Source organism: Furipterus horrens, unplaced genomic scaffold (genome assembly GCF_987537825.1).
Source record: "Furipterus horrens unplaced genomic scaffold, mFurHor1.1.pri manual_scaffold_1, whole genome shotgun sequence".
Taxonomy (NCBI): Eukaryota; Metazoa; Chordata; class Mammalia; order Chiroptera; family Furipteridae; genus Furipterus; species Furipterus horrens.
Window position 1 is genome coordinate 116,302,665 of NW_028327171.1, and position 25,702 is coordinate 116,328,366.

Consider the following 25,702-nt stretch of genomic DNA (forward strand, 5'->3'; position numbering starts at 1 on the left):
TCCAAGTGTTGGAGTGATTTCAGACCCATATTTGTCTACTTTCAAAGATTGCAAGGGACTTTAAGGGCTTCCTTATGAGGTTCCTTTGTAGGCCAGTGGCCAGTTACAGAAGGGCTTAATCACGTTGCAGTCTGGGGGCAGTGTTTAGATACAAGGGATGACTTTCTGATTGAAGGGCTCTGGATACTCTGATTGGGTTGTCCCTGAAACCACTCCCCCATAGAGTCTAGAATAAGCCACAGCTGTGTCTGAGACAGTAGAAGGGCAGTGAGGGGACCCTGGTGACTCTCCCTTCCCTGGGAAGGGCCAGGGCAGTAGGAAAGGAGAGAGCTGGGCCATGACTGGCTTCTGCACCTTTGCCCCAGTGAGTACCAGATGGAGATGGAGGCCAAAAGACGAGATAGGAATGGGAGTTGGCATGGGAAGTGAGGGCAGGGTCTGAGCTCTGCTAGGAAAGGGGCCAGATGGGCACCCACCAACATCTCTATAGCTGGAATGGACCCCAGAAAAAGGGTCCTTATTTTTTGAGAATTCTGACAGCCCACTGACCAGGGACTGGCGAACATGCTGAGAGAGGGCCAGGGAGCATGCTGGGAGACTCCCAGAGCGAGGGTAGACGCCCCCATGGCTGCTTGTCCCACAGACCAGCCATAGGGGGTGTTTCAGGGCCCCAGTAGGCACCATGGCAGAGACTTTCTCTGTGGCCCTGGGTGAGCACCTGCTCACTGGACCTCAGTTTTCTCAACTGCGAAATAGATGGTTGAACAAGAAATTGAAGTTTTTCTTTTGATTCTGTCTCCTGTAAGCCCTTGGGACAAGTCCCCTATTCATCTGTCCTTATCAGTTGGGGGATGCTTCTCTGACAGTCTTTTAGGCATTGCTGTTACTAGAGTACCTACTGTGGACCAGGTACTGTGATGTGTTTTACAGACATGAGCCTTGCATCCTTGAGTTGGATGCTAATATTCTCTTTATTTTACAGATGAGGCACTTGAGGCTCAGAGAGATTCAGGAGCTCTTCCAAGGCCACACAGTCAGTGTGGGGGCTCAGGAGTTTAAATCCAGATCTGTTCATTCTCAGGCTTCTGCTCTGGAGCTGAAGCCAGTACTGAAGGCAGCTGGCTGCCTGGAAAGAAATAGGGCAACCTGAGTTGCAGCCTGGGCTGGGTGACGGTGCTCGCTGCCCTGAGTAGGAGGGGCTATCTGGTAGAAGGTGAGGAAGTGCAGTCTGGAAGCTGACGTGTCCTGTGGCCTGGTCCCACTACTCTGACCAGAGGGTTGCTCTCTGCATTCATTTCCCAGAGTCTTTACCTCTGGGCCCCTGGCTCCTGGCAAGGAGTCACTCACTGGTCCTTGGACGGGGGTGGGCAGTGAGGCCAGGGCTAAAGGTGGCCAGTGCCAGTGGGCCTCTGGCTATGGACATGGAGTGATCACTTTAACTGGCACTCTTTCCACTCTCATGTTATGTTGAGTAGGGTAGCTGGCTTTTCAGGGGCCAAGGGTGGTAGCAGAAGGGGGTGAATTTCGTTCTCATTTGAGACTTGGAGTAACCTCCCTTGGGGGTTTAGGTGGCCATATTATTCTGGATTTGATTGGTGTGTGGGGGTGACTGGGGCCTGGGGGTGGGTATCAGGATTTACAAAGATGTGAGGGTCCCTATTCTGGAGGGAGTGAATTCAGGGAGCTGAACTGGGCTTAGCCTTGCCAGCCTGTAGGGCTGGGACGACCCTATGAAAGGTGAGGCAAAGATCGAGCATGGGGAGCCTTGAAGATGAGCATCTTCCTGTTCTTGAAAACCGAGCACAGATAGCCCAGAACCAATCAGGGGCTGGGATGGCAGGGGATATGGTCTTCAGGGAAGCAAATTCCTAGTCCTTCCTGTGGAAGTAAGTGCTAGGAGAGGGTATAGGTCACCTTGCTGTATCTTGTTATCATAACCCCTGTGGGGGTCACTCAATACTAGTCACAGCACCCCTGTCCTCTGTTCTTGCACTGAGAAATCCTAGAGGCCTCTTATCCTTCCTCTCCCCCTGAGTGCTGTAAACCCAGCTCAGGCAGTCCTGGAAACCATCCAGGCCCCTGCAGGTGGGCCAAACTCTTCTCTAAGGGGCCAACTATAGCCTATACCCAAGGACTCTTACTTGCTGTCTGTTTATTCTTCTTGAACCACCCAGGCTCTGCTCCAAGTATGCATCCTAGTCTGGGAGGGAAGACCCACTGGCATTGATGCATAGTGGCAAAGGTCAGCTGGAGCCAGAGGAGCTTCATGCAGGAGGGCATGCACCTGCCCCTCAGACCCACTGGAAAAATGGGGCTTAGTCTTCAGGTGACTTGTGGGGGCTGATGTCAGGGATAGTGGGGAACACCCTTTGGAGGGAGGTATAGTGGAGATATAGGGTGCTGGCTGAGCTACCACCATAGAGCTACAGTAGGTTTTGGTCCTGGGCTATGGCGCCCTTCCAGACTCTGGAGCCCAGAGAACAGGCCAAGGGGGCCAGAGTCTGATAATTGCCCCAGCTGTCTGCAAGGAGTATATTGGAGCTGTAGGCAGCTCCAGAGGATTGAAGAAGTGGTTTTGAAAGTGAGCAGCTTGATGGGGAAGGGTTGTGTCTGACACTGGAGATGGACCTCAAAGCTGGCCTAGGGGTCCAGCTGCAGTTGCATGTGGGTGGCAGACTCTGGGTATCCCCTTGCACATCTCTGTCCTGCATGCCTGCTCATAGTGTGGCCCTGTCTGGGAGGTACAAGGGGCCCTGAAGCAGCCTGGCATCCGGGCAAATGCAGCACCCCACTCCATGGGTGACCATTTCCTTAGGGTGCAGTGTACACACATGCTGGTGTTTGGTGGGGAAGGAAGTGAGATGATGGGGGTTTGGCAGGAGGAGAAACTGTGTTTGGAAGTGTGACCCCCAGTGGATCAGGTCCAGCATGATGGTAGCTTCCCTACCTGACCCACTCCCTCTTACCTCCTGCAACTGCCCTTACAGCTAGGCCAGTGTCCTGAGAGTCTTGGACATGACCCCTACACTTCTGTGCACCCTGTTTAGGCCAGCCCTTTCCAGCGGGCCATCCTCCATCCCTGGCACGATGCAGTGGGAGCCCGTTGGTCTTAGGCACCACCTAAACTTTAGGAACAAAGTGCCTCTGCTCCCTGACACTTGCCCATGTTTCTGTGCTCATTTGTCACCCATTCTGTTGTTGTCTGAGGGCAGGCCTGTTGCATGCCAGTTCCATCATACATGTGTGCCATGCCGTATGTATGTCATTCAGCCATGTCCCCAGTGTCTTGTCCAGGGTGGAGGGGGTCTCTGTTTTCCTAACTTCCTTACAGGGCTGAAAATAGTGCCTGGAAGAGACAGACAGGTGCTGACAAACTCGGGATGAATGTCCCTTCAAGCACATGGCTCCTGTAGCAGGGATGGTACCAAGAACACAGTGGCTACTCAGTACATGTTTGTGGCCAAAAAGGTGATGGCTTCTGTGCTCTCAGTTGAACTGGTGCCAGGCCCCATCTTGGAGGTGTTCACATGTCTCTCTTCTCTAGTTCTCTTAATGTCCTAATGAGGACAGCCTTTATTAATTAGTCTATGTGGGAGTGCAGGAAGTAGAGGGTGGGGTTCAGGGTGTACCCCCAGGTACCTTGTTCTCATCTTTCTCTTTGCAGAATGAGGGCACCCGGCTGCAGAAGGATCTTCGGACCTACCTGGCCTCAGTGAAAGGTAAGGTGCAGACCTGGCCTGGGTGGGCCAGACTTCAGAGGATGCAGGAAGGGACCTTCCCCATGTGAAGCTGATGCACAAAGAGCTAGAAGGGTGTCAGGTCTGTGAGGAAGGGACAAGGACTATTGTGGATGCCCACATACCTCCTTGGCCCCTGGGGGGACCCCTACCCCAGATCCCCATGACCCTAGCTGCAACATGGCCCTTCTGCCCCACAGCCATGCATGAGGCCTCCAGGAAGCTGAATGAGTGTCTGCAGGAGGTGTATGAGCCTGACTGGCCTGGCAGGGATGAAGCGAACAAGATCACTGAGGTGAGCAGGGGCAGGTGGGTTGGCCCTCCCACAAGGCCCTACTGGTCTCAGCTGCCAGCCCATTTTACAGATGAAGAAACTTAGGTTTTCAGGAGCCACTGACCCTTGAAATGATGGGGCAAGAGCTGATCCCCAGGTCCCTGGGAGGCAAGAGCTGCGGGCTGGGGTGGCTGGCAGCCCCGGTGGTGTACTCACATGCTCTTGCCTCTTCAGAACAATGACCTGCTCTGGATGGATTACCACCAGAAGCTGGTGGACCAGGCACTGCTGACCATGGACACATACCTTGGCCAGTTCCCTGACATCAAGGTGAGAAACTGCCTGTGGAGCTGGCAGCTTATAACAGGGAAGCTGAGGAGGGAGATAGGGGCCAGGGGTGGAGACAGTTCAGGGCTGCCTCAGGCACTGCAGTGGCTCTTTCCTGAAGGCATGCATCCCCTTCACTGGGTACCTCATCCCTCCAAGGCTGCACCTGCTGAGGCTAGTCCACCAGCCCCAGACTTGGACCTTTCTGAACTGGCATCTTTGGGCCCTGTACCCCTGGGTCTGTGGACTAGCGGAACTGACCACATGGTATCTTTACATGTGTGGCCGAGTCACTGTGGAGTCTGGGTTGTATAAGATGTACTAAGGGGATGTCTGGCCTCGGCATTTGTGCCTAAAGTTGCCTTGTGTTAGGCTCTGTGTGCTTGGAGGGGAATGTATACATACTTGTGCATACTTGTTATCTGGATGTATTTGTGTGATTGTGTATATTCAAAAAGACAGTTGCCTCTGCTGGGCCTGGGTATGTGCTGTGAATTGTCAGTGTGCCAGCGTCTCCAACGAGGCCAATGGGACCTGGGTGCTTTAGCCATGAAAGAAGAGGCATCTGGAGCCCAGGTGATGCTGGATCTGATCCACTGGCAGTCATGCTCCATGCTGGCCCCCTCAGCCCCCCCCCATTGCGGATGTCTCAGGTTCCCAAAGTGTGTTGTGGGGAGTGTGGAAGGGAGGCTGATGGTAATAGCCCTAGAGAAGAGAAACCTGGGATCCAGAAGGCACGTTTGAGGACCTGATGGCCAGGCTAGGGAAGAGGCTCCTCCAGCACAGTACCGGCTGGTTGGTGCTGACAAATGGATTAATATTTACAAAGAAATGGTTTCACTTCTATATAAGAAAGGATGACAGAGGACACAGATTTCTTCAAAGAAGTGAACTCTTTGGCAACTGAAATATTTGAGTAATGGTATCTCAAGCATGCGTTAAATGCTCTTACTGAGCCTGAGGTCTGCTGCGTGAGTCCTCTGCTTCACTCCGGTCCCCATTTCACTGGGTCCAACTGGGTCAGCATGACAGCAGGCCCTTTGCCAGGCCCTGTTCAGCCCTCTCCCCCTCTATTTGTCTCCCAGTCACGCATTGCCAAGCGAGGGCGGAAGCTGGTGGACTATGACAGTGCCCGGCACCACTACGAGTCCCTCCAAACAGCCAAAAAGAAGGATGAAGTCAAAATTGCCAAGGTAGGGGCTGGAGAGGGGCCAAGGCAGTGTTCAGGGAGACAAAGTGGCAGATGGGGGTGTGTGCAGGCTCTGGGCAGCCACCCTCTTGGACTGTACCCACCTGCCCCTTTGCACCCTGGCTCTAACACTCCCATGGGGGTGAGAATGCTCAAGCCCCTTTATGGATGGGTTTCCACCTGTGACTAGTACCAGGTCCCAGAGCTGGGTGGGTGACTGGAAAGTCCTGTGGTCCCCTGGGTGAGGGCCCACCTTTAGCTCATTCTCTGGTGCCTGCCCTGGCCCCTGGCCTCTCCACTCACTCTGAGGCCACATTCTAGAGGAGAGCAGGCTTGGGGTTCACTGGGAAGGCTCTGCCTGGCCTGATGTGTTCTGGGTGGAATTCTGTCACAGGATCTGATGTGACCCTGTCTCCCTTGGAACAAGCAAGGCAGTTGGGTTGGGGCGGAGTGGGTGGGGGTTGGAGGTGTAAGAGTATGTGTAAGTGGGGGAGCACAGGACTTGGGCTGGCCACATTCTCCACAGAGCCCTGAGGATGAGTCCCCCTCCTCACCCCATCCACCCTACCCCAAAGCAGGATCGTGCTTGCTGAGCCCCTCTGCATCTGCTAACAATTCTCACATTTTGCTTTGTAGTTGGATTTCACCCCCTTCTGTGCCATGCTGGGGGACTTCCCTTAATTCTCTCAGCCTGCTAAGTGGGGCTGGATCCCTGGAGGGGCAGCCAGCTTGTCTTTTATCATGTTTGGGACATTTGGACTGGGTGTTTAATATCTGTGTCTCTGTTTCTCTCCCCATTTCCCTCGTTTTCCCCCTCTCCTTTGCCTTGACTTCCCCTTCCCCTACCAGCCTGTCTCGCTGCTTGAGAAAGCCGCCCCCCAGTGGTGCCAAGGCAAACTGCAGGCTCATCTTGTAGCTCAAACTAACCTACTCCGAAATCAGGTGACACTGGCTTCTAACCTTGCGAGTTCTGGCAACCTTCTGGTCTATTGTCCTGTCCTTGTGCTGCCCTGCCTGGCTGGGAAGTGCTCAGCCCTCTTCCCGGATTGGGAGACAGGGCTGGTTTCATATACTTGTGCCAGCAGAGCTCTGATTGAGACCTGAGGTCAAACACCAGAGGGGATGGAGGCTGGGGGGTCTGGTTGTCTGGGGTGGACTTGGGTCTGTTGCTCAGCACCAGGGTCTCTGGTAGTTCTGAGTCTGAAATTTTAGTGTCCAAAAGCCCATGAAAGCTTTGGAACACTTTGTCCTCTCTCAGGGCTCCTATCCTGACATGTGTTGTCCTTCAAGCCTCAAAAGAGCTATGATGTGATTCTGAATTTACTGAGGAGACAAACTGCAGAGCGGCAAAATCTCCTGCCCAGGGTCTTTGAGGCACTTAGTACCTAATTTGGGGCTCACGTGACAAAAGGGCCATTTTTCTAGCTCACTGGCCCTGGGCTCCATGTGAGTGGTCCTGCAAAAGGTAGCCAGACTCATGGCAACCCTTGGGACCTGTGAGCCTCCTGGAGGGGGCACTGGGAGAGCTCTTAAGTCAGGCCCATATGCTGAGACCTGGGGTTGGTGCTTTGGGAGTTTCATGGAGGGCAGGGTGCACCATTGGTCCTGGAGGAGGTTCTTGGTACAAATTCCTAAGTGATCCTACTGCTCTGGCAATGGTTCATTCTTCTCAGCCCCTGCTCTTGCATTGGGCTTGATATTGCCAGGGGCTGTTGGACACAGTGCCCTGAGAGAAGTTGCCTGATGGCTTTCTGTTCAGTGAAACCGACCTTCTAGTACCCCTTCATGGTTTTGGGATGGGGACAGGCAACAGGCTCAACCCAGAAGGTTGGGTTTTTCTCTAGGCAGTTGCCCCATTTTGGGGGGAATCCCTTCTGATTTCATCATCTTCAACCCACATGTATTGAATGCTGATGATGTGGAGAGCTTTGAGCCAGCATGGGCTTGTGGCCCAATTTTTACCTGATCTGCTGCCTAATTTCTTTTAGATCAAAACTATGGGCTGATTTTTTGAGGGTAGGGTAACCCAGGATCTCCAGGGTCTGAGGGAGATGGCCTAGGGAGTCTTCGATAGGCCTCTGTCTCCACTGCTACAGGAGGTGCAGGAGGAGTGAGGGGCAAGAGTGGGCCCTTTTTAGAGCTCTGGACTCTGGCTGGAGAGGAAATAGGGCCACTGACCTAGAGACAGGGTTTCTGCATAATTTTCTTAAAGCAACTTTGGCAGAAGGCCAGGTGAACATTTTTGTTGAGTAGGAGTACCCCTGAGAGCCTGTGGGGCCCGGGGTGGGGCCTGTGGCTGCTTTTAGGCTCCTGGGATGGGTGTGGTTGGGGATCCTGCTTAGGAGGGCCCCACACCAATGCTTGGGGAGCGGCAGGGGAGACTAAAGCACATGATGTCATTTTTGGATGTTGGACTCCAGATGTTTTGACTTTCAGCCAAATTTGCTTTCCCATTTGGATTCAATTTTTCTTTGAGCATATCCTCCTACTCCCACCCTGCCTCATGCCTGGCTGGGTTTCCATGGGCAGCTGGCTGGATGTGACCTGGGTACTTGGGACCTGGAGCTGCCTTGGTGGCTGACTTGACTTTGGGGAAACAGTACAACCTTGTGGGAGTGTGATCTCTCCAGCTGACCAGCTCCAGGTGTCCCCTGGGTTAGTTTTGAGCTGTTCTTCACATTTACCATAGTCCCCCAAAACTTGCCTGCAGGACTCTAGTGGCCTGGTGCATAGTGAGCCGGCCAATTTTGGCTCTGCTGTCCATGTCCATTTATAAGCATGTAGCAGAGCCACCAGGGCCACAAGGCCTCCCCTACAATGACAGCTCTCCTATACTCCCTGCCACCCAGTTCTTCTCAGAGATCTAGGACATGAAAATATCACTCAAAGGGAATAAAAGACTTAGGCCCTGACCTCCAGGAACTCTAAAATGGAGCCACCCTGCTCTTGCAGTATTGCTGGAATGTGGGAACAGTGCTCGGCACACGGTGAGGAGATGCTGTGCCACTGCCATCGTGGTCACGATTTTTTATTGGGGAGTTAGGACCAGCGTTGTGGGGTGGAGGCTGAATCCATAGTGAGAGGTGGTCTCTGAGGGCACAGGAGCTGCGATGGTCGAGGTGGGCTCCTGGGGGACATGGGACCGGAGTCAGACTCCTGGTTGTTGGGTGGGAAGCATGCATGACAGTGAGAGGTGCTCACAGCCAGATATGTGGCAGTCACTCACTTTGTAGCTTTTACAAACTGTCATTAGTAGCCCCCAGGGTACTCAAATCAGATCTGATCCATCCCAGAGCAGCTGAGGCATGCATGTTTAGAGAGACATTTCTTTTTCTTTTTTCTTTTTTTCTTATTCTATCTTTAATTTTTAAATTACATTTTAAAAACTTAGGCAAGGAGCTCATGCTTACTCTAGCTAGTTCCAACAACTGAAGGTAGTTGTAGTCTGGAGAAATGGTGGCCCTTCTCTCCTCTATCCCCTCCCCCAAGTCACCAGGCTCAGCCCTGGGCACAGTGGAGACAAGGCTGGCTTGGGCTGATCCTGGTGCCTGATGCTGGGTGGGCCAGCATGGTGGGCTTGGTGAAAGCTTGTGCTTTGTGGCACTTTGGCATTCAGGCCAGTTGGCTGCCTTGGTCAGAGGCCTGAGAATTTGAGGCTGCTGGCGGGAAGTTTTCTCTTGGGTGGGGCCTGCCACGTTCTTGGGCCATGACTCAAACCCTGAATCCAAGTCACCCTCCTGAGTCACTGTTTCCATCAGTCTGCTCCAGAATGAGCTAGCAGAGCCCCTTTTGGGGTGGGGTCTCATGACTCACCCCCACCCGTGCCTGGCCTTCCACCTTTAGAGGGGAACCCTGCTACTGCATTTCTCTCCATTCTTGGCTCTGTGATGGGGCCTAGCACCACTACTTGGCAGATTTAAGCAGCTGGAGAGTGCAGAGCTCGCCTGGGGAGGAGGAAGGCCTTGCAAGTGGGTTCAGGCACCCTGCCCAGATGCCCAACTCCATATTCCCCTGGCCTTTCCCTCCATCTAATGTGGACAGGTGACAGAAGAGAGAATGGTAGAGGGTGGAAGGAAGGCAGGAAAAACTGTCCCAAGTGGGTGAAATATAGGCTGGAGGCAGCTTTGAGACAGGAGGAAAGGAATACTCTGGAGGGGACAGCAAGGCCCAGAGAGCTGGTCAGCAGGCTAACACCTAGTCTCAGAGGGGTTCACATGGTGGGTCTGTGTCTGCCTCTTCATCTTTCCTATGCCCCAACTCCTCAGGCCCCATTGTGTTGTACTCATCCCTCACCTCCCTCCTGATTTACCTGGGCCAGAGAGAGAGGTTCTCCCTTTTGCTCTGCCCACCCCTTCCTGGAGCAGCCCCTGAAGGTCTGACCGCAAAGTACCCAGGGGCCACAAGGGTTGGTCTGCCCAGGTATCCACATCCAGTTCCATCTTTGTCTAGCCCATAGCCCTGTTCTGAGCCCATTAGGTAGGAAGTTGGGGGGCAGGTCTTGGGGAGTTTGCCTGGCCTGGCCTAGCCTGGCTGGGACAGGGGCCCAGCAGAAGGAATGACTGGTCCTGCCCCTCAGGCAGAGGAGGAGCTCATCAAAGCCCAGAAGGTGTTTGAGGAGATGAATGTGGACCTGCAGGAGGAGCTGCCATCCCTGTGGAACAGGTGAGGGCCGGGAGGTGGTACCTGAGCTGCAGCCTCCTTCCTAAGGCTGCATTACTCTGTTTTGAATGTCTGTCTGTAGTGCCCTATGCCCTCTTAGGGCTGTGTCTCTGGTGAGGGTTGCCCACCCTGACCTGCATGTTCATTTTGTCTGCTTCCCTTCCCCCCTGCAGCCGTGTAGGTTTCTATGTCAACACGTTTCAGAGCATTGCAGGCCTGGAGGAAAACTTCCATAAGGAGATGAGTAAGGTAGGCCTTGGTGACTCCTATGGGCCTCAGGGCCTCTGGGCCTTGCTCCACCCTGCCCGGGGCCATGGGCAGAGGAATAGAAGGGGCTGGTGAGCTCCCTTTTCCCTGCTGAGGTTCTGTACACACTAGTAACGACAGCGCTCCCTCTAGCCCCCGCCCTCAAAGTGTCCCACCAGTCCGAGCTGCTGGGTGTGCAGGGGAGGCTGTCAGCAGAGCTGGAAAATCCAGCCTCAGCCTCTATCCTGCTCCCAGCCCTACTCTTCCTGCCTGAACAGAGCCAGCCCCACTTACACTGTAAATGTGTTCTCAGAGAACTTTGGCCCAGGGAGCTCAGTGTCAGAAAATGCTGGTGGCTTCCCAATTTGTAGGCAAATAGTAAATAAATTACTAGGATTTTCTCGATTTTTAATGTTCTTTCGTGTGTCTTAAGACATTGAAACACATCTGCTTTATCTGCCAGAATCTATAAGAAAGTATCTGATTAGCTTAAATTTCTATGTTGTGTTATTTTCATTTTAATTTAACTGGCAGTTAAACTGCAAAGCTGAGTTGGAGAAACTCAGTCTTGGCAGTATCCTCCCTCTGTGCAAATGGGTGGATCTCATGCTGTCTCCTGGGCCCAGAGGAATGAAGTGATGGTGCTGGATTCCAGGACCAGGGCAGGAGGTGGAAAAGCAAGCTTGGATCCTTTCCTGAGTCACCACCCTGAGGATGACTTCCTGCCTTTTAGACTGTCCCTTTCCTTCCTTCTTTTCCTTTTCCCATCAGACACTTCAGATGGCCTAGGAAAATTTAAAAAAACAAGCAGAGACAGGTGATTTGGGGAAGAAAATATTTATATAAAATAGGAGGAAAATTAATCTTTGAACTTCCTAGTAGCCAAAACAGAGAGGGAAATATTATCAGTAATGAGACTCACTATGTGCATGAGATAAACCTCTTCTCTTGCCTGTGCATTTGGTGGAATCTGGCAGTTGTAGTGTGATCTGGAAGCATCTTGGCAAAATGGCCTTAACAAGTAGGATCAACAGTTTGCAAAAATAGTTTTAAAAAATTTTAAAGTAATATAGCCTCTATGTGGAATTTAAGAATATCCTTACAAGTGGAAAGAAAAGGAAAGATGGTCCCTAGAAACAGTAACTATTAGCAGAGCAGCCCACCATCTCTCATGCTTCCCTTGGGTTCCTGGGTTTGGTGTGCTGGTTCCCAGCTTCCACTGCGAGGAAAGAGGAACTTGTTTCAGGTGGGGACAGGAAGGGGTTAATAAGGGAGGAGTGGGATGGTATTGGGGAGAGTGGGGCTGTCCTATGGCTCCAGAGGCCCCCTAACTGGTCGCTGTCCCTTCTGCAGCTCAACCAGAACCTCCAGGATGTGCTGGTGAGCCTGGAGAAGCAGCACGGGAGCAGCACCTTCACAGTCACGGCTCAGCCCAGGTGTGTGGTGGCCGCTGAGAGGCGGGGCTTGGGGTGGGTTTCTGTTGCTTGCTCAGGAAGGGCTTCTTCTTGTGGTCCCACGGGTTTGGCCTTCCTGTGCTCAGGGGAGCAGGTGAGGCCACTGCCGTTCCCTCTGTCCCCCATCAGGAGAGGAGCACTCCTTAGCACTGTGCATGGCACCTGAGCCTTGCTCCGGTGGAGCAGGAACCCCTACGGTACCTGTGTAGGTTTGGGAGAGGGTAAGGAGGAACTAACTGATTCACAGGTGGGGAGCCTTCTGGAAAGTGAGTAGTTCTCTTAGATCAGGGACAGCACCACCTTTCCTCTCTTGTGCTCCCAGGAAGCCCAAATTCCCAGGATTGTGGCATTTTGCACACCCGCAAAGGTATCCTTGTTTCTGTCCTTAGCCCAGCCTTGGCCCCCTCCTGCCTCTCTGCCTGTGTGGAGACACCTGTTTCCTGATGGGCAAGCATGGGGAAGGAGATGAAAGGTCTTCCCCTTTGTCTGTGGCTCATGGGAAATAATAACGAGTCTGGGATTTTCCTTCCTTTCTGGTCATTGTAGCACAGTGTGGAGAGCACAGGGAACCTCACTTTCCTCATCTATAAAATAGGGTGATTGTGTCTGCTTCTTGGGGTGATTGGGATATTACCTAGGACTAAGGAGGTATTCAATTAATATCATTGCCCTCTTCTCCCCTGAAAATAAAATATGTGTGTCAGTCAGAGGGGCCCAGAGAGTGCCCTAGGCTACAGAGTTCTGGGGTGGAGTGGGGTGGAATAAAGGCCAAAGGTGATTTCCCAGGTTACTGGAGGGAAGACCTGCCTCCCCTTGTGCTGCACTGCATGGCCCAACTGAGGTCACTGTGGGAGTGTCCAGGTTGGGTGGGAGAGCAGGGGTAGGTGGTGGTCATCCTGGGCAGTCATACCCTCAGACAGCCATTCTGTGGCAAAGGGGCTGGTCATTCTGAGGAAAAAGTGAAGGATGTGGAGGCTTGTGAGCCTTCCTTATACCAAAGGAGGCCTGCTTGCCTCCCCATTCCTTCCTGGTACTCTGGGCCCGAAGCTCCCATGGGCTGGACCCCAGTAGTTTGCCAGGCTGTTCGGGGCAACTCCCTCTCTGCTTGTTTTGTCAGCACCACTCCAGGGCACCTGGCAGCATGCCCAGGTCAGTGGCCTCAGGACTGGATGATGGTGGCCCGAGGGCAGGGTTGGGCCCTCTTCAAGGCCCTGGGTGTTAGGGGAGATGTTGCTTCTTTACCCAACCCTTTTGTTAGGGGTTGCTGATGAGGGATGGGGACAAGCCAGCCCCACATCCCACATTTCCCCCAAATGAAGGCCTCCACGTCATGTCCGTCCCCACAGAAAGAAAACTAAACTGTTTTCCCGACTACGCAGAAAGAAGAACAGGTACCGGCAGTGAGTGCTGCATTGTGGGGACGCCCCAGGCCAGCATCCTGGCTGGTGGCCCCTGTGCATGCGCCTCATGCCCTTCTCTGAGGGTGCCACTAACCCCCAACCTGCCTTCCTGTGTGTAGTGCTGCCCATAGGGTCAGGGCTGTGTGGTGTCATGTGTGGCTGTGGGACAGTCAGAGGGGTCGTGAGGGGAATGGCAAGCAGACAGCCTGGGCTCAATTTAGCACTGGCCCTTGCAGACCCATATGTGCCAGCTACAGCTGGACCGTGAACATTAGCAGGTGGACTGGAAGGAGGCCTGAGTGATGCAGGGAGGGCTGTGTAGTGCAGTGGTGGTTCTGAAGGGGTGTGTGCCTGTGTGCTATCTTTATGTATATTCTTTTTTTAAAAAACAATTTTATTTATTTATTTGATTTAATCTTTATTGCATTTTTTTTTTCATTACCATTTAGTCCCCTGATACCCACGTCTCCCCATGTATATTCTTCAAGGAGGCAAATACATCCCATGAAATGCAAGTTCAGTAAAGGTGGGGCAGTACCATCAATGTCTCACACATCTGTTCTGCTGTCTAGATTCCCCGACCCACGTGACTTGGTTACTACACTGTCCAGCACAGTGGCCACTTGCTTCATGTGGATGGCCAGCATTTGGAATGTGGCTGGTGTGACTGAGGAGCTGAATTTTTAGTTTTACTTAATTTAAGTATAAATGTAAATACCACCTATGGCTTGTGGCTAGTCTTGGTCAGCACTGTCCTAGAGTTTATGTGAGTATAAACATAGGTGTTTATTTTCTGCCCCCTTTGCATACAAGTGTAGGTTTATGCACACAGTTGCCTGGTTTTCTGTACTGAACAATCTGGCTTAGAGACCTCACCCTATCATCCCAGCTGCTCTGCAGTAGGCACTGCCCTCTGTTTACCCTCCTGCCATGGCTTCTGGGTGGTCTCCCATGTTTTCCTGGAAGGGATGTGGCCCGTGGGGGCAGAGGTGCAGAGACAGTGCTGGCATGGCGTGGCTGAGAGCATGGTGTGGATGGGAGCCAGGCTGTGCTTGGCATTCTGGTGGGGATGGGGTCAGGCTGAGGTTGGGGGCTCAGCCTGCACAGCTGCTGTGTGGTGTGTGGGCTGAGACTTACTTTGCCTCTAGGAAATTCAGCTTTCTCCTGCTGGGGAGCTTGGGCCCTCCATGGGGCTAGCCTAATGTGGGCCTTGGGGCTGCTGGGCTGCCTCTGGTGCAGGCTCCTGGGGACCTGCCCCGTCCCCTGTGGAACACAGGTCTCCAACTCAGATCTGCCCATGTGCTGCGCAGTCTCATTTTCACCAGTTCTCAAGCACACAGATATGCAGTTTTGCACATGAGGACAACACATTTTCCCAGTGAGTCTGTGTGGATACACGTTATACTCAGTTTCACAGACTGCTGTACATGCTCATACACACACGTGTTTTCATGCACATGGACCCAAAGGCATCTGCATGTGCACACGCACCTGTGGATTTGCACATTTCCTCTCAGACACTGAGACCTCCCTCCACTGGGCTCCCTCTTGTTTTGCCTCCACAGTGACAACGCCCTTGCAAAAGGGAACAAGAGCCCTTCGCCTCCACCGGATGGTTCCCCAGCTGCCACCCCTGAGATCAGAGTCAACCATGATCCCGAGCCAGCCAGTGCAGCCACCCCTGGGGCTGCCCTCCCCAAATCCCCATCTCAGGTATCTCATTGGCCTGTCTTCTTCCCTCCTTGCTCTTTTTCCTGCTTTGCTGTTATCCCCTCTTTCCTAGTTCTGTATTTCCTTCCCAGGACTGGGCAGGTTTGGAGCCAGAGGCTTTGCCTTAAGGGGGCTGAGCCTGATCTTGTTCTCCCTTGGGCCCTGACTTTCCCAGGCTTACCTGAATGGCCCTGACCCTTGCAGGGGCATCTGTGACTATTTCTTTCCTCCTCAGTGTCCCCCCTGCCCCAGTGCAGTGCCCCCCTCTCCAATTCCCTCCCTGGATATTGGGTGGCTTGACTTCCTCCATCTTTCCAATTGAGACATAGGTCCTTGGAGGCAGCTGCCTCCCCTGTCCTCACCTTCTCTTTGCTGCATGGGGCCATGCAGAACCTTTAGTGGGACAGTGAGAGAAAGGGCCTTGAAAGGGTTATGTGAGGTGGGTAAGGGGAAAGGCCTGGGCTTCTGGTCTGGCCCCTCTTGGAGAAGCCTGGCCCCTGGCCCCTGCCCCCACCAGGTTTCTTCAAGTTTCTGCAGCATCCCCAGAAGCTGGAAGGGGAGGAAAGAGGTGCAGCGTCCGTGGGCAGACCTCGCTGAGCCATGTTAGGCTGTACCATCTCTGTTCAGATTATGCCATCATCCCATTCAGTAGCTGACAAGGACAAAGATGTTAATAGTGATGAGAATCCACATTTAAGTAGCGCTTAGTTTGGGCTGGACACTGTGCCAACACTTTCCATATTTTCATTAATTGAATCCTAATGATCACCCTGTGATGCTATCAGCCCAGCTTGACAAATGAGGAAGCCTAGGCTCTGAGGTGTTGTGTGACTTGCCTGAGGCCCCCCAGGTGGGCCAGTGTGTGACAGTCTTCCTTAGGTTTCCCCGGGGTCCCAGCTCTGTGCTGGCCTCCACAGGTGATAGCAGAGGCCAAGCTGGAGCTCCTCCCACATGATGTGGAGAGAGCCCAGGTGTCCAGGAGAGTGGAGGCCTGAGAGAAGGCTGGGCACTGGCTACTTCTCAGTTGCTGTTCGTTTCTCAGCCTTCTCACCAGGTGGTGAGCCCTTCTGTGGCCATTCCCTTCTTCTCTCCTCTTCTTTCACCTCCTTCCCTCCTCCCTTCATTCCCTGCCCTTTTCTTTCTCTCTGCACAGTGTTTTTGGACCTTCTTCCCTTTTCTTTCTCTCTGCACAGTGTTTTTGGACCTTCTGCCTTGGGTGGGGGTGGTCATGGTCCTGGTGTCTGTCTTGGGGAGCAGTGACTCTTCTTGCTTCATCTTTCTCAGTTGCTTGGGTGGGGCCATGGCCTGGGATGTGACTAACCATGGCTTTGTCTCTGTCTGTCTCCCCCCACCCTTTCCCACCTGACCTCCATGCTCGGCTGTGCCCCCCTGTGCGGCCCCTCACCCACTGTCGAACCACAGCTCCGGAAAGGCCCACCAGTCCCTCCGCCTCCTAAACACACCCCGTCAAAGGAGGTCAAGCAGGAGCAGATCCTCAGCCTGTTTGATGACACATTTGTCCCTGAGATCAGCGTGACCACCCCCTCCCAGGTCAGCTGCGGCTGCTGCGGCCCAGCTCCCTCTCCTCTTGCTCTCTTGGGGTGTGCATGGCTTTCCCTCCATTCCACACCCTATGCCTCTGCCTCAAGAGCCAGGAATCTGGCCAGAGCCTGGCCCTGAGCCTCCCTCTCACTCATTCCTTCATCCTTTCGTCCATCATCCCTCATCCACTTCTGAGCATGTACTGTGGCCATATGTGGGACATAAGTGAACAGTCCTAGCAGAGGTGGTCATCTCAGCCATGCCTCATGGTTCCATCAGTGCTATGGCTGAAAGGGGTGGGGAGCATGGCGGACCTGGGCTGGTCAGGGAAGGCTTCCTGGAGCAGGTGTCATTTGCCAGGTGGCAACAAGCTGAAGCAGTGGCATGTGCATAGGGCAGGAGGGGTGAGAGATGGGCTCAGGAACTTCTGGAGTTCAGTGTGCTTATAAATGCCCCCAAGGAGGCACATAATACCCATTCAAAGATGGACTAAAGGAGGATCAAGCAGAGAAGGTTGCTGTGATAGCACTGGAGCGGGCTTCACATAGTGTGCTAACTGCTCAAGCCTGGTTTCTAGGCCTCCGCACCAGGCCCTTTCCATGTGAGGCATGGTCTCTTGTGTGGGCTACTAATTCTGAGCTGTGGTGGGCCTGTGTTGGGCTGCTGCTGTGGGGTTGCCCTGCCTGGGGACCTCTGGGGTCTGACTCCTTAGTACAAGCTCAGAGGTCTGCAGGTGAGGACCAGAGCCAGAAGGCATGAGTGTAGAGGGAGAGGTGGATGGGGTCTGAGGACAGTGGTCTCTGCTAAGAGCAGCCTTGGGGTGAGTGGGCTTCTAGCCAGCCCCCAGGGAAGACTTTGGGTCAGAAATAGGAACTTTCAGTAAGGGGTTGCTAGGGGGGTGCAGGGCGATGCCCTGGTTCAGGGGCCCAGGAGGTGTGGGAGCCCCACCCTGTCATAGAAGGTGGCTGAGGCTGGCCCAGGGGTGCTCCTGGAGCACTGGAATAAATAGGTGGTCAGACCTCCAGGGCAGCGTGCTGCTGGGGTGCTCAAAGCTGGAGCGTGCCTCTGCCCAGGTGACCTGAGCACTAGTGAGCCCTGACCAGGGAGTGGTGCCAGTACTTACCTGTATGACCTTGTTCAGTTTTCAGCCACCTTCTGTGAAGGAGTTGTGTCCATGTAACAGGCGAGCCTGCGGGTCTGACCTGCAGCCAGGGCGCTTGTCCTGAGCGAGTCCATCTCCACTTTCACTGCACACCGCCCTCGCTGCCCCTCTGTTCACTGCAGGGAACTGGGTGTCTGCCTGGTGGGAATGGGGGATGTACACTGTGGGTGCTGTTGTCTTGGGCTGGGGTCAGCTGGTCCCCATCCGTGAAGCTGTGCCTAGACGGCTGCTCTGCTGGGCCGTGGTGAGTAGCCTGCGTGCCTAGTCCTGCGTGGTGCGGATGGTGGTGGTTTGTCCTTTGGCCTGGTGACTGCCAAGGGGCAGCTGTCTGGGCCTGGATGAGTTCTGAGAAAGGGTGGGGGGAACTACTTGGGGAAGAGAGATGTTGCCTACAGGCTGGTGGAAAGGCACCTAGAGGCTGTGCACCTCGGGTGTCCTGAGCATGCATTTCCTTAGAGATAAAGGGTTATGGGGGCAGAGCAGTGACATCTCTCCCCCAGCATCGTCGAACAGGGTTTGACTTAAAGGAAAGGTCAGTGGCTGGGATGAGCTTGGGCCTGGACCTCCAGGACCAGGGCCTCCTGTCCAGGAAGCGAGTCCACGTGGCCTGGGCTCACTGAGCTGTGACTTGTCACCAAGTGTTTGTTCTCAGGTCTGAGGGCTTTGGCTCTGTCCCAGCAGGCCACACCTCAGTTGTGCAAGCCCCTCCCCATGCTTCCAGGTCTTGGGTCCTTTATGGAGGCCTCAGAGGGACAAAGGCTAGGAGGCACTCCCTGTCAGTGCTGAGTGCTCATCAAGAGCACTGGGCTGGCCTGGGCTTCTGGGGGCCACAGTCCTTCTAGGACTGTATGAGGGTAGAGGAGGAGAACCTGGGCTGAGCCGGTTTCTTCCATGACCTCGAAAGGGAGACCCCTCTTACCAGATAGAAGCCACTTCTCCCAGGAGGGCAGCATGTTGTCTGATCTCCTGTGCTGAGCTGTCTGTCCTCTGCAGGTGGCTCTGGGAAAGACTTTTCTCCCACAATATGTGAGGCCTCGCTTACAACGGGGCTGATTCTCCCAGCGTGAGCAGGGCCCCTTTGTCCCGGACTCCCAGGGCTGTGCTTGTCATATGAACATTCTTGACCCACTGAATGGTAATCTCAGGGGTGGCTGGGGCAGGATCTTTCATTTGAAATAGGTGCCACAGGTGTTGGGCACACCCCCCTTAATGATTGGGCTTTGAGGCAGAGGGCTGGCTACCCTTCCCTCACTTCCTGGAACTGGCTGGTGGGTGATTGTCCTCACAGCATGACCTGTTTATATGAGGCAGTGAGGGGAGGCTGGAGCCTGTCCTAGGGGCTCTGTGGGTCAGGGGTACCAAGTGTAGTCTTGTCTAGTATGGTCTGTAGCCTGTGCTGCTTCTGGAAATGTGTGAAGTCTTGGGAGTTTGTGGTGCAGTGAGCCAGTCTGCAGGGCAGAAACAAACAAGAGAGCAGGGGGCTTGGCATTAGTCTGGCAGGTAGTTGGCCTGTTGCCAATCAATGAGGTGGGTGCCAGGCTTGTGTGGGTAGGAGTGTGTGCCAAGGTCTGGCATGGATAGTGATGCTCTTTGTGTGTGAGGAGGACATCATGTCCCTGATTGTGGGCACCTACTGTGTATGTCTGTGTTGAGTGCTTTCTACCTGTCACTAACTGCCTTCCTCTTCTGCTACTGCTGCCAAGTTTGAGGCCCTGGCACCTTTCTCAGAGCAGGCCAGTCTGCTGGACCTGGACTTTGACCCCCTCCTGCCTGTGGCGAGCCCTGTGAAGGCAGCCACACCCTCCAGTCAGGTTGGTCTGAGTCCGCCACCACCCATAGGCCCACTGGCCCTGTGGGCCCATGTAGGACTGGGCCTTTAAGGATCCTGGAGTCACCAGGCTCTCCTCCCATTCACACTCTGGTCCCTGGTCCTTGTCACCTCTTTGGTCCTGATTGTGGGGGAAGGGAGAGAGCAGACAGAGACTCGTGAGAGGTCCCTTGGGAGGAGAGTCACTGAACACTCACCTGGCAGTGTACCATCCATCCCAGCACCATGTGCCTTCCCTGGCCTGGTGCTGCAGCCCCTGAAAGGTGTCTAGGACTCAGCCATCTGGGGACCTCAGATCCTGGCTCAGGGTTGGTCTTTGACTACTGGCTCACCGTGGGTGGGTGCAGGGTGGGGGGTGGGGTCACTGGGGACTGCTTTCTGCCCCCGTCTCTAACTTCTGTGCTAACTCTGTCCTTCTCCCTGTGCTGCACTCAGCCAATCCCCTGGGACCTCTGGGAGGTAAGCTGTGATTGTTCTGTGCCTGTCTCCGGGGGGTGGGGGGTGGGGGTGGGGGGAAGCTGCTTCTCCATGTGTGCTGGGCCCCTACTCATTCCTGCATCTAGCTTGTTCACAGGTGCACAGAGGGTTGTTCTGCTGCTTGCCAGGCCCTATTGGGAAAGGACTTCTTGGTTTAGCCTGAGAAGGGGGTCCTTCTGGGTGCAGCCCAGTTATCACGGCCTGTGAGTGGCCCTAGACAATGATCAGTTGGTCACCTAGGATGGACATGGTGTACTTATGCTGGGCTGAGGCCTAGAGCTGGAGGGCCTTGGTGTGGAGGAGGGTGCTTGCCCTTGAGGAGCTTTCTGTCCACAGGGGCCACACAAGGAGCTATTGGATCAGAGAAGGAAGGGAGGGAAGGCAAGCTGAGGTCAGGTGCCCTTATGTGAGCAGAGCCTGCTGGGCATGTGTCATTAGGCTCTGACATAGAAGGTCAGGGAGGGCATTGGACCTACCCTGCGGGAGCAAGGGCTAGGATGACAGTGTTGGCAGCCAAGCTCCTGGCCACTTGGGAAGCTCTGTAATATGGTTTCATTCTGGAAGAGGCCTGGTGGGAGCCAGTAGAGTCATTTTGATGAGCAGATTTCAGTGGGTGCTGAAAGTGTGGTATATTCACACCTGCCTGTCCCCTTGGCAGTGGTAGGATCAAAGAATCGGAAGTAGGTGTCCTTTCAGGGGGTCTGCATCTGTTCCTCGATGGGCTCTGGCCAGGCAGCCTGCCACAGGCACCACTCTCCCCCTGCCTGTGCTGGCGGCTCATGCCTATTTTCTGTCTCATGCCCTGCCCAACACCTTCTCCTCCCTTTTCTCCCTGGTGGCCGTCACCAGCCCATGGAGAGTCCAGCTGGTAGCTTACCTTCCAGGGAGCCCAGTGCTGCTGAGGGCACCTTTGCTGTGGCCTGGCCCAACCAGATGGCAGAGCTGGGCCCTGCCCAAGTAAGTGCCCACATGCCAGCTCCCATCTGTCCCCAGTATCTGGTGGTTTAACATGGAAGACAAGCCCAGAGAAGGAGGCACAGTATGGACAAGGGAACTGCGAGACTGAGGTTGAGGCAAGGGCCATGAGCTGGGTGCCTCAGAACGGGGCTTGTCTCTTGTGTTAGGTATGGCTGGGGTCAGATTAGCCCCTCTCCCCTTCACCTTCATTCCAGCCTCCTAGCTCAGGCCTCTCACAGTGGCAGGGAGGAACATTTAGAGCACCCACTGGTTTATGGTGGGAACTTTTCAGAATTTTCTCATTTAACCTTCCCCCTATACTAGATATCTCCTTTTACAGAGCTGGGAAGGTTGAGGGATTGCTCCTAGAGCTCCAAGTGGCCAAGTTTGAGTGTTGGCCCAGGGCAGCCTGACTGCATTCAGGTAGCATCCACTTAGCTTTGTCCAGGTCTCCAGCCTGTGCTTCATCCTCTCCGGGGTGTAGCTTGTGAGGGCAGGTGGTCCAGACAGGTTCAAAGAAGCTGAGGCTAGGCCAGATCTTGGCCTCGGGGGCAGGGCCTGTGAGGGAGGGTCATGGGTGGCCCTCTGGGGCCTGTGCTGCCTTGTGCCTGCCAGCACCTTCTCCAGCTGCTCCGCAAGCCCGGGGCCCCATCTTTCCTCCAGAGACTCCATGTACTGTGTAGAGACACTGGCCAACTCTGGACACGACTCTGGTGCTGCCCTTGGTGGCTCTGTTCCATGTCCTGGTGGTGGGGCCCCACCTTGTGTCTGACCCCATGCTGGCATTTATGTTGCAGCCAGCAGAGGCCTCAGACGCAGCGGGTGTGACCCAACCTGAAGCTGGAGCCCAGGAGCCTGGGGAGTCAGCAGCAAGTGAAGCAGCCTCCGTAAGACTCAGGGACCCGGGCTCTGTCTTTCCTCCCTGCTGTCTGCCAGCCAGCCTGCCTGCCGGTGCCTCCCAGCTCTGTGTCTTGCCTATTTTCCTTGCTTTGTCCAGGTTGTACTTACTGTCAAGACTGGAGGCAGGCTGGGCTGGCATCGGGCTCAGACACCTCCTTCCCCTACCCACCACCCCTGCCCCCCAGGGGCCTCTCATGCTCAGGCTGACCTGTGTTCTCCCCTGCAACCCCTACCCAGAACTCTCTGCCTGCAGTTGTGGTGGAGACCTTCTCAGCAGCTGTGAATGGCACTGTGGAGGGAGGCAGCAGGGCTGTGCGTTTGGACCTGCCCCCAGGGTTCATGTTCAAGGTGAGCCCAGGCTACTGACCCCACAGCCTGATTGCCACTGATGGTGTCCTGGGGTGGGATCACCCCATTTATAGATGAGAACACTGAGCCCCGCAGGCTGTGTGGTTGGCCCAAAGTCGTCCTGCTCCTACAACCCCTGCTAACCAATTGGTGAGGTGGTATCTGTTCTCACTATATTCACACGCTTCTCGTCACTGTGTGGCATGGCACACCAGAGCCACCACAAGGCCTGGTGCACTGTACAGGGTTGCAGGTGGGACCAAGGGTCTTAGAGGGGAAGATGTCCAGCTCTTCACAACCTCTGCAGGTGCAGGCCCAGCATGACTACATGGCTACTGACACGGATGAGCTGCAGCTCAAGGCTGGGGATGTGGTCCTGGTGATCCCCTTCCAGAACCCTGAAGAGCAGGTGAGGCTGGGGTGAGGCTGGGCCGGCTGTGAGGCAGCTGAGTAGTGAGCTCTACCAGCTGTTGGCCAGTTGGACCTCTCCCTTCTCTTCACCTACCCTTTTCTCTCATCATTCATTTTTTCCCTCCCTTTCTTCTTCCATTCTGCCCTTTCCCTCTTGCCTTTTCACTGGTCCATCTCCCCTGTCATCACATCCCCCCTCTTCTGCTGTCTCCCTGTCTCTGTCTCTTCTCTCTTACCTTACTTTCTTCCTTGAATTTTGTCTGCTTCCTTCTTCCTTCTTTATTCAGGCTCTGCCTGCCTTCTCCTAGTTTTCTACATGTTTCTCCACATTTCCCTTCCCTTTTCCAAGTTCTCCCTTCTCCTAGGACAGGATCCCTGGCTGTCCCTCCATGAATTCTCCTGCCCTGTCTACTGCCACTAAGGTGTCCACTCCATGGCTTCACATTGGGCTCCCACTGATCCTGCATGTTGTCCTCTCCAGGCTGGTCCTGTACCTGTCTACACAGGACCCACAGGGACAGTGTGGTCTCTAGCATTGTATGACTCCTGAGCACCGCAGCCATGTCCCCAGCTGTGGCTTCTGCTTGTTAGGTTTTTTTTTTTTTTAAGTCAGAGTGGGCTCCATTGTGACCTGGGCCTGGCCAGATGAGGCAGAATTATCTCCTAGGTCGGGACAGGCTGCTTTGTGCATGTAGCTGTGGCCCCTCAGCCTGAATCTCACTGTGTGGTGTTGAGTGAGCCTTTGTGGAGTACTGGTGGTGGTTTGGGGGTGCCCACCTTGATATCCAGGTGACATTAACAGTGCATAAAAGTCCTGTTTAGACTGACTCATTTAGTCATCAACATGTCCATGTGGTTTAATTGTCAGGATGGCTGAAGGTGGGAGGAGGGCTGTGTTTGGGATGAGGCCAACTTGGGTTGGGGTCCTGCGCTGGCCTTTAGGGTACTTACTGAAGTCACACTGGGCTGGGAGGTTTGAATAATGATTTTCTGGGTCTGGTGTTAAATCAACCGATTAGGAGTAAACCTCAGGTCTCCACTGATCTCTGTCATGGGCTAGGCTTGGGCTGGGTGGGGTTTTCAGGAGCAGAATCCTGGCCTCTAGCCCACAGCTGGAGTCAGCTGGGCAGACAGAAGTGACTGAGATAGGATATATGTAGGGTCTGTGACAAGGCAAGCAATGACACAGAATGAAGCAGCAAAAACATAGGTGGGTACCATGGCAAAGCCCAGCTGCAGGAACAGTGATGGCCTCAGCCACAGACCAGGTCAGTGGCTCCTATAGGCCCAGGGTCAAGGTCAGGGGCTGTAGAAATTGTCATAATCCCTGAGAGGGGTCAGAATTAGGGCAAAGGCCCAGTTGGAGGGATTGGTGCGGTGTCTTCCAGTCACTCTAGAAGCTTTTAGTGATCAACAGAACTTTCTAAAGTTGTTTGTATAAGTCTGGAAGGACAGCTGATGTCCTCAGTGAAGTGTCCTCTGTGGGCAACTGATGATGAGGAGCTCCTTGGCTGGGATTGAGGGGCTTGTTCAGACACCTTCAGGCCAGTGCAGCAGTTGGCCTGCCTTTCCAAAGGCAGAGCATGTGCCGAATGACTAATTAAATCCACCTGCTGAAGGGCAGATAGCTTCTGGGGCAGTTAGGTTTGGGTCTGGGGCGATTAGCAGGGAATGCTGCCTGGAGGAGGTGTTCTTTAAGGGGAGGTGTGACAGCTTAGAGGAGGAGACATCCTCCCAGTAGATCCCCAGTGAGACAAATACCCTGAAGGGTCCAAGTACCCTCCTTTCCCATTTGTGGGTGCTCTGCTTCCCCCTCAGGATGAAGGCTGGCTCATGGGTGTGAAGGAGAGTGACTGGAACCAGCACAAGGACTTGGATAAATGCCGGGGTGTCTTCCCTGAGAACTTCACGGAACGGGTTCAGTGAGGGCAGCAGCTGGTAGAGCTCTATGGGTGTGTGAAGAACACCTTTTCCTGAAAAATGTGTGTTTATTTTATTTTATTTTTTTAACTTTTGGAAAGCAAAGGGAAATTGAGAGGAGAGACTAAGGCAAGAGGTGTTCTCCCAAAAATGAGGTTGTTTTCCAAAGAGCCTGGTTTCGGCAACTTTGGTCGGTTAACCAGTGTTCCTGAAGCTGCTGTGTCCCCTAGTTGATTTCCTGGCTGCCCCTTCCCCTGCCAGCACCCTTTGGGTGGCTGCAACTGCTTGTGCCTGGCTGAAAGGCAGGGCCTAGGAGCCTCAGAGCCACCGTGCTTACCTGAAGCTTCGGCTGAGCCACCTGGGCAAGGGTCCTCCTTTCCTAGAAGCTGCTGTAGGTGGATTCAGTCTCTCCAGACACCTTGGGACCCAGACAGCTGCCTGACCTAGCCCTGCCCCGCAGACCGTCTGTGTGCAGTTTGGAAATAAATCATAGTGTTCAAAACAAAATGAAACAAAAACACTGACAAAAGCACTCAGAAAAATGTGTGTTTGTTTATTTTTCTTCATACATTCCTGTTTCCTGTACATTGTAGCTGATTATCTGTGGCTTTCCTATGACACAGCCCACCCCTTAGGCCCTCTGCCAGGCCAACTGTGCTGGGCGAGAGCTCAATTCTTGGCAGCCCCACCAGCAGCACTACCACCACTTCCTCTGAAGTTCAGCTGGTCTCCAAACCAGTAGAGGGCCTCAGCCCCTCTACCCTGGCAGTTTTACTGGTGGTTGGATTGGATGCAGGTGATAGGAACAGGTGACAGCAAGGGAAGACCAGGAGCTTGAAGAACCAGCTGTGTGCCAAGAAGTCTGCAGGTGTTGCCCAGTGATGCGATTTAATACACGTGATAACTTGGGGTTAGGAGCCAGGATTCTGTGTCACAGCTGAGGAAACAGGCCTGAGGAGGTTTGGTAGCTTGTAAGAGTGTGGTGGGATAGGCCTGAACCTGAGTAGTTGGTCTAGGCACGTGGGAAAAGCCTGTGCCTGGTATGCCAGGATGAGCAAGCTTGGCTGCTCACCTGCTCCATCCAGGCTGTCTAGGGCTGACATCAAGGTCAATGTGTGACCGGAAACATAACCCACATGCATCTGTTCCTCTATGTTCCAG

The 25,702-nt window shown here is 54.1% G+C and overlaps 1 protein-coding gene across 15 annotated transcripts in view; it reads left to right on the top strand.

Moving 5' to 3' along the window:
- Positions 1-25,083, top strand: part of BIN1 (bridging integrator 1) — a 56,881-nt gene extending 31,798 nt beyond the window's left edge. For 3 of the 15 annotated variants that reach the window (XM_090279010.1, XM_090279016.1, XM_090279014.1), the window contains exons 3-19: positions 3,665-3,719; positions 3,938-4,032; positions 4,246-4,341; positions 5,424-5,531; positions 6,377-6,469; positions 10,104-10,189; positions 10,360-10,435; positions 11,786-11,868; positions 13,233-13,277; positions 14,852-14,999; positions 16,419-16,547; positions 19,404-19,511; positions 19,964-19,987; positions 21,760-21,849; positions 22,100-22,210; positions 22,518-22,619; positions 24,440-25,083. In XM_090279010.1, coding sequence (XP_090135136.1) covers positions 3,665-3,719; positions 3,938-4,032; positions 4,246-4,341; positions 5,424-5,531; positions 6,377-6,469; positions 10,104-10,189; positions 10,360-10,435; positions 11,786-11,868; positions 13,233-13,277; positions 14,852-14,999; positions 16,419-16,547; positions 19,404-19,511; positions 19,964-19,987; positions 21,760-21,849; positions 22,100-22,210; positions 22,518-22,619; positions 24,440-24,547 — 1,557 coding nt within the window. In that variant the 3' untranslated portion in view covers positions 24,548-25,083. The remainder of the gene's footprint in view (positions 1-3,664; positions 3,720-3,937; positions 4,033-4,245; positions 4,342-5,423; positions 5,532-6,376; positions 6,470-10,103; positions 10,190-10,359; positions 10,436-11,785; positions 11,869-13,232; positions 13,278-14,851; positions 15,000-16,418; positions 16,548-19,403; positions 19,512-19,963; positions 19,988-21,759; positions 21,850-22,099; positions 22,211-22,517; positions 22,620-24,439) is intronic. The other 12 variants (XM_090279019.1, XM_090279025.1, XM_090279029.1 and 9 more) reach the window with 10 other exon arrangements.
- The last annotated feature ends 619 nt before the right edge of the window (positions 25,084-25,702 follow it).